Here is a 7300-nt window from a genome sequence, read left to right on the forward strand (position 1 = left end):
TTAACACTGTGACGACAATCTCATACCAATAATTTATTTCCCCAACATAGAAACAATAACTTGCATACCACTCTAACAACTTTCGACCATGCCCACACTGCAAAAAGTCCGGTGTTAAATAGTGAACACCGAGCTGGTGTTAAATTTTCGGTGCTCATTTATGGTGTTAAATTAACACCCCCGGGTGTCATTTCCAAATTTTAAACTGTTTTTTGTTTTCTTAGTAACTGCACTTCTTGTTGATTTTTAATTTAAACAAGACGATCAAGAATTTTACATTAAAATACTAGATTTTTGAAAAAATGTGAAAATAAATTTACACCAAAGTAATACCAGCTGGTGTGGTCCCTTATTGAAGCTGGACGGGTGTTAATCCATTGATATTAACACCAACAAATATCAAATCAAACACCACGAAGTGTCAGGTGAACACTTTTCAACACCATCACAGTGCATTTTTAACACCTGTGGGTGTGGTCCTTTATTGAAGTTTGATCGGCGTTAGATTTAACACCCGTGGTGTTAAATCTAACACCCATGTTTTTACAGTGCAGCAGTGCACAGTCAAAGAAATTCCTAAAAAAGAAAGAAGGAAAGAAAGAAAGAAAGAAAGAAAGAAATAATTGCACGCATTTGCATGTTTGCTGTTTACTATGAATCGCAGTATGTCGATGACCATATAGGGGAATTCCCAATAGCGATATATAGTGGTTATTGTTGGTTTTTTCATTACTTTAAAACACCTGTACAACAACAACTTTGAGGTGATTCAATTTACGATTTCATACACGATCTTGGGAGACGTTGTTCTTGAATCAGGCTAAATTTCGTGCCGTTTGCAAAAGGGATATACGACTTTATCATGCGACTTGTATTTCTGAATCATCCTCTCTCGTGTTATTCTTCTCCACGTGCAAAAGGTTTGTTTCGAGGACGTTGAGCTAACGTTGATGACGTCGCATCTCGAAAGCATGCCGTCCAATCGACCGGAGAGGATCCTTCAGTTCTGCCAGGTGATGCGGGAGATGCAACAAGAAGATCCCGACAAGATCGTCATCTTTGGTGGGGACACCAACCTCGACTATGAGGTAAGGATCGAGGCGGATTACAGCCACACTCTTTTACTTTATAGGTTCAGTTTCATTTCAATGTTTCTGATATATACATCTCAAAAGCAAAACGGAGGACTTCATCTTTATCAAGGGAAAGCCAAACGTTTTCTTCATGTTATGTCTTAAAGCAATCTTAGTGAAGCGATAGAAATCTAAACAAAAACGAACAAGGAAAATGGACCAACAATTGTGGGGAGGTTCTAGGGGTTTTTCGTAATCTACCAAGAAGAGAGCAGTATTTGAAACAAGTTGTAGACAATTTTTTTTCAATGATTGACAGATGATGTGACTGACAGAATCTTGGTTTGGAAAGATTTCTGTTGGCGTATCAATGTATCCTAGTTTATGAAGAAAAATATTAAACAAGTATTATGAAACATGATAATTATGATACATATCTTAGACATTCTATTGACGACATAAGTGATTATCCGAAGGTGTAATGAATCAATACATACAAATCAACATGCATAATGCATTGCATACGGCAAATGCTATTCTCAATAACTTCTAGACTACCAGTATACGGGTCTCTTGCTCGTTCGATGTCTTAAGATAAACATGCAATTGTGCAGATTTCCATTATGCCATCGTTATAACCGTTCTTCAAACTTATATACTCCTCCATTTCTCTTGGATATGTCTTAGTCGTATCGTGGTTTTACTGCTAAAGCTCATTCTCACCATTTTGCTTTGGGTATTGCAGGTGGCGCCGACAGGGGGCGTCCCAGCTGGTATTGTCGACCTGTGGGTGGAGTTTGGGCAAGAGGAGCGAACCAAGTTCACGAAAGACACCTCGGTCAACAAAAACGTGCAATCCCGAACCGGGACAATCCACAAACTACGACCGGACCGAGTCTACATGCGGCCAGCCTCGAAATCGGATCGGTGCATGAGAGTGACGTCATTTGGACTCATCGGGAAAGAGAGAGTTCCCGCTTGCAATAACAGATTCCCGAGCAACCACTGGGGAGTTATGTGTGACTTTGAGGTTGTGACAGAGAAGCATTGATGCTTGAGGATGGAAAAAAAAACAACTTTTCAGTGAGAGATCTTGGAGTCTTATCCTGACCAGCACGCAAATGCCACTTGTTTTAACAACACAACTCTCATCTCTCCCTCTAATCATGTGCGCAATCCAGGAGTTATCTTTTCCTCTGATGCAAGGATGAGCACTCATGTTTCACAGATCTGCAAGTTTAAAAGCTAACTATCACATTTGAAAATTGTGGAGGATCAGAAAATTCATTGACGCTTCTACTTGCCACACAGCAGTCCGTACATTTGTCTTATCGCGACTTGACTACTGTAATGCTCTTCTTGGCGGAATCAGTCAGGCTGATGTGGATCGCTTACAGAGAGTACCGAATACTGCCTCTAGACTTGTGTACCATGTTCGTTCACGTTGTCATGCCTCTCCTCTCATACGTCAACTCCACTGGCTGCCAGTCAAAGCAAGAATATCCTTCAAGCTTCTCCTACTGGTCTACAAAGTAGTCAACAATAGAGCTCAAGAGTGCGTTGGGGGAGTGTCTGGTACAAGATTCTCACTCTAGGCACACTCGTCTCTCATCATCAGTTACCTTCACTCAACCACGATCAAACAAACTTGCTGGCGATGCAGCTTTCTCCTCTACTAACTGCTCCCAGGCTGTGGAATAAGCTCCCTCCTCTTCGGAAATCATCGCTAACACTGGATCACTTTAAACAAAATTTGAAGAACTGCTTATTCTGATATCACTAAATATGTACTGGACTTGTACTGTCGCTGCCTGGATTTAAAAAAGAGTGTATTTTATCTCCTATGGCGATCGGGGATGACATCTCATAACGCTTTGTATCCAATGGCAAAAGGCGCTTTAAAATATCAACTATTATTTATTATCAAGGACTGCATACAACTCTCTTCACGTGTTAAGGACGAGGGGCCTACCTTCAAATGCAGGGGTTTAAAAACCTGCAGAGCCCGGCCTCTGGAACAAAGACGTGCACGTTTAATAGGAAAGTGGTCCTTTGTAGAATTCTTCCGTCTCCCCATGGACCTAGCAGGTCCATGGTCTCCCTAATACTGCAAGTGATCGCACGAAGAAGAAAACAGATGGTCACCACGCGAGAGTCTTTGTAGACGCGTTCTAGTTTCTTGAACTTAATCGCTTCGAAATATTGGATCGCAATCACTTAGAAGACCTAGGGTTCTAGAAAATTTATCATGCACGATATATTTCACACTGGCAGCCGATGGGTAAGACAATAAATGCAGCAAATCCATTACTCAAAGTGGCAACCGCGTAACATATCTATCAATAGGTAACTTAATATTGAGTAAGAACGGTAGGTCAGTTGATTATTCTAAGCCTATGAATAATAATCACCATTCTTGATCATTGATAAATGTATTTTGGTTAAATAATCCATCGATTAAATCTTGAAGGCTTCCGTGGCGGTAGAACGTTGGGTGGTAGAAGGCTTAACGGTGCACCACATATTCTTTCTTTGGTATGTGAGGGGGTCCTGAAAAGGGCCTACCCAATCCCGACGTTTCGATGTTCCGATGTTCTCGCCGTTCCCTTGAGAACGGCGAGAACATGCTTGCCGAAACGTCAGGATTGGGTAGGCCCCTTTCAGGGCCACCAAATACCCTAGAAAGAATACGTGGTGCACCGTTAATCCTTCTACCACCTAAGCCATCGATTGTTGTGATAGTAATCATCAGCATCATCATCATCATCACTTTGATTTGTTATACAAATTTGTATCTAATAGCATGATCATGTTGATTCTGATAATAAGATGATGATAATGATGATGATTATTATAAATGAAGATGATAGTAAACATGCCAGCGAAGTAATGACAATAATATTATTGACAATGTCTAAAGGTCGTTGTTTTTATTTTTGCATTCGTTGTCATTTGTTTAATGTTATTACATCTATTTAATCATTATCACAACACTTTTATCATTATTACTTTTTCATCACTGTCACTATTCCCTGTAGGTTTCAATTTCAATCCGACACTTATTGCTGTGTATGTTACAGCAATCTCAGAAAATGCGTCCAGACATAACGAATATACATTAACTTGTGAATTTGTAAAACACGTTTTCAAAAGGTAGTGGGGGCAGTTTATATTTCTGGTTCCACTTCCGGGTTTCATCAGCTGACAAGCAAAAAGGGAAAAAAAGGCCTTCAGCGTAGCACAAGGAATTAATTAAACTTTTTCTAAACAATCATTTTTGAATGGATTTCTGATTTTCCGAAAAAAAAATCACTGAATGCTGATACGAATCTTTTTGCATTCGCTGAGTTAATCATCGTATGCCAGGGGAAAATTACTCCTTTCATGTAAGATCTGAAAGGTTACAAGTATAATTGTGTCCGATTATGTGAAATTGACGCTGGTGATGACGAAAATTTACACTGAAGTATTGTACGTCTTGCTATTTGAGGTGTAACGTGTGTAACGCTTAATTCTCGAATTTTCTGTGACACTTGAATACTAATGGTATCACTGTTTGTTTTCCTTTTAGAGTCTTACCTGAGAGTTCTATAATAACAAACACAGAAAATAGATAATATATATAATAATAATGTTTGATGATGATGATGGTGATGATGATGATGTCACAATCGTGACTTCTCTGATTTGCATGACTTCTCTGATTTACATAACACAATGCATTATCATCACACATCACTCTTCACTTGCGCTCGTTGTTTTTGAAACTTTCTGGCCTTTTTTTATCCTAATGTGTTTGCATAAATCAGACATCATGCGTTAGAGTTCGTTTCAAAAGTTTTCCACCCAATCCGGTGACATACACATGAACAAATGACAAGTGACGCACCTGACATTAATAAAAACACATTAAAATCTAAACAATTTATTTCACGTGAGACGTCATAAAACAATACAATATTTTTTTTTCTGTTTTCCTTTTAGAGTCTTACCTGAGAGTTCTATAATAACAAACACAGAAAATAGATTTGTTTATTTTTTCTTTAAATTTGAACCAGAGAAGAAAATATTCAATATAAATATAAGCTGTGACTCCGACATTCACTTCATCCAGACAGCAATTTGTCTTTGATCCAATATTATTCCATCAGGGTATCTTTATCCGGTGTAAGACTAACAGGTGCACGTCACGAGACCGACACCCACGAGTCATACAGCCCACGAGTCGCACAACTCACGAGTCATACAGCCCATGAGTTATGCAGCTCACGAGTCATACAGCCCATGAGTTTGACACTAAGCTAACAAGGCCCACGAGACCGACACATTAAGCCCCGTGTTGTATCTGTTGAACTCTGGGCTGTTTTTACCTAGTGTCGAACTCGTGGGCTGTATGACTCGTGAGCTGTATGACTCATGGACCTGTTTTCAATGTCGAACTCGTGGGCTGTATGACTCGTGGGTGTCGATCTTGTGGGATGACCCCAGACTGACGGAACCGGCATAACAAAGAGCGGACATGACTGAGCAGCCAGAACCGCCGAATGTGATGACGATATCAACAGAAATGGATTTGACAAACAAGCCCTATCAACAGCTAACTGCCTATTCATCGTAACAGCATAATAAGTATCTACGACATTAACACCTGTACATGAAAAACACAAAGAAACAGAGAAACAAACAGCCAAATGATAATATACAAAACCAATGAGCACGCAGCTACGCCTTAACCTCATACCACATTTAGGATGCACGGGTTTCAACCCTTGTGTCACATGTTCACCCAAAGTGGTAACAGTGCCCTGTTTATTAACAGTACAAGTATGGTACATGCCGGTTGAGTGACAAATTCGTACTTTTACACAATAAATTGGCATCATTCAGTCATCGCGCACGACCATTCTTTGCACCTGTACTCAGTATCCTTTTGTAATCTTGCCATATTGTAATTCGTATCTTAAGCATTACTGATACCATCTTAATCGTCGGTAACCTGTAAGTTTTGCAATCAATTTACTCCTTTGCCAGTAATAAACGGAGTACTTTGGACTACCTTAAAACGACAGTCAATTTTGGCAAGTATGCAATAAATCTGGTACTAGGGGATAGATTGACACCTTGGCACTGACTATAATCTCTAAGGCGAATCAGAGCAATAGCAACGTTTTGACAGGATTACTTTCCCGCTCATAATAACAAATAAAAAACAAACACACAAACATACTATTATCTCTAGCTTCGGGTGATAGATATTGGTTGTATTTAAAGAGATAATGGCCTTTACATGACTTCAAGAGTAGATGGCAATGAAAGATATGGAGGAGACGAGATGCAGGGGTTTGGACTAGGCAATGAACTTCCGATTTTCCGGACTGAGATCTTCGCAAGTCAGCCTGCGGTCGACTGGGATGCCTCCGCTTACACGCCGGAGTGGTCAAATCTTACATTCAGCTATAATAGTGTGGCTAATCACTTTCTTGACAATAATAAGATGAATGTCATTGACCTCGACCCCTGACCCTGAGAATTGACCTCTATCCCTCTTCGCACACGGGCAACACTTTCTGAATTCACTTGCATTCTTACCAAATTGTATACTGACTTGGCTCTCTAAAAAGAAAATGAAGGATAACTTAAAAATGGCATCTACAGGCATAATTCAGTGATCGTCGTTACTTTTGTCTTGTGGAGCATCGCCAAAAATTAGGCAGACAAAATACATCTCATTAAGCATACCTCAGCCAAGTAGCAATAAATACACCGAGAGTTTTGGGGGGTTGTTTGTTTGTTTGTTGCGTTTTGCCTTGCTATTCCTAAATCATGTCAATGAGATCCAATGGCCTCACAAATGAAAATGAATTCAGTGTCCTATGGAGCGGAGGCATTAAAAAGGGCGCCCTCTAACAGTTATGCAATCACATCGTACAAAATTGATATTTGCACCATGGTACGACAAATGTATGGTACTTTTTTTTTCGCGGACTACACAAGAGTCATAGGAAATAACAGCCTTGTCTGCCTTTGTGCTGTATTACAGTATACACTTGTATTCACATCACATCAAGATAGCAAAATTTCTAAACAGCACTAGGCTGTGTCCTGCTCTTCATCGACGTCACTCGTGGTATATTTGTTGTTGCATGATTGTAATCGATAAGCGAAATTTGATTTCTTTGAGGGTAACATCACCCGAAAAACGTAGCCATCAATGACGACTATAATCT

General features: G+C 39.8%; 1 protein-coding gene across 1 annotated transcript; it reads left to right on the forward strand.

Moving 5' to 3' along the window:
- Nucleotides 1-963: 963 nt before the first annotated feature.
- On the forward strand, nt 964-3612 carry LOC139712420 (tyrosyl-DNA phosphodiesterase 2-like). The gene is made up of 2 exons (XM_071624242.1): nt 964-1088; nt 1819-3612. The coding sequence occupies exons 1-2, from the start codon at nt 972-974 to the stop codon at nt 2122-2124; spliced, it is 423 nt and encodes a 140-aa protein (XP_071480343.1). The 5' UTR covers nt 964-971; the 3' UTR covers nt 2125-3612.
- Nucleotides 3613-7300: the final 3688 nt, after the last annotated feature.

The sequence above is a fragment of the Diadema antillarum genome, unplaced genomic scaffold, assembly GCF_040938485.1.
Source record: "Diadema antillarum isolate AM-2024a unplaced genomic scaffold, OU_Dant_1.0 seq00001804_RagTag, whole genome shotgun sequence".
Lineage (NCBI taxonomy): Eukaryota > Metazoa > Echinodermata > Echinoidea > Diadematoida > Diadematidae > Diadema > Diadema antillarum.

Bases quoted from the DNA above. Each gene is read 5' to 3' on its own strand.
- LOC139712420 (XM_071624242.1), top strand. From the start codon at position 972: ATGCCGTCCAATCGACCGGAGAGGATCCTTCAGTTCTGCCAGGTGATG. The intron at 1,089-1,818 runs GTAAGGATCGAG...TGGGTATTGCAG, and splicing joins ACACCAACCTCGACTATGAG to GTGGCGCCGACAGGGGGCGT.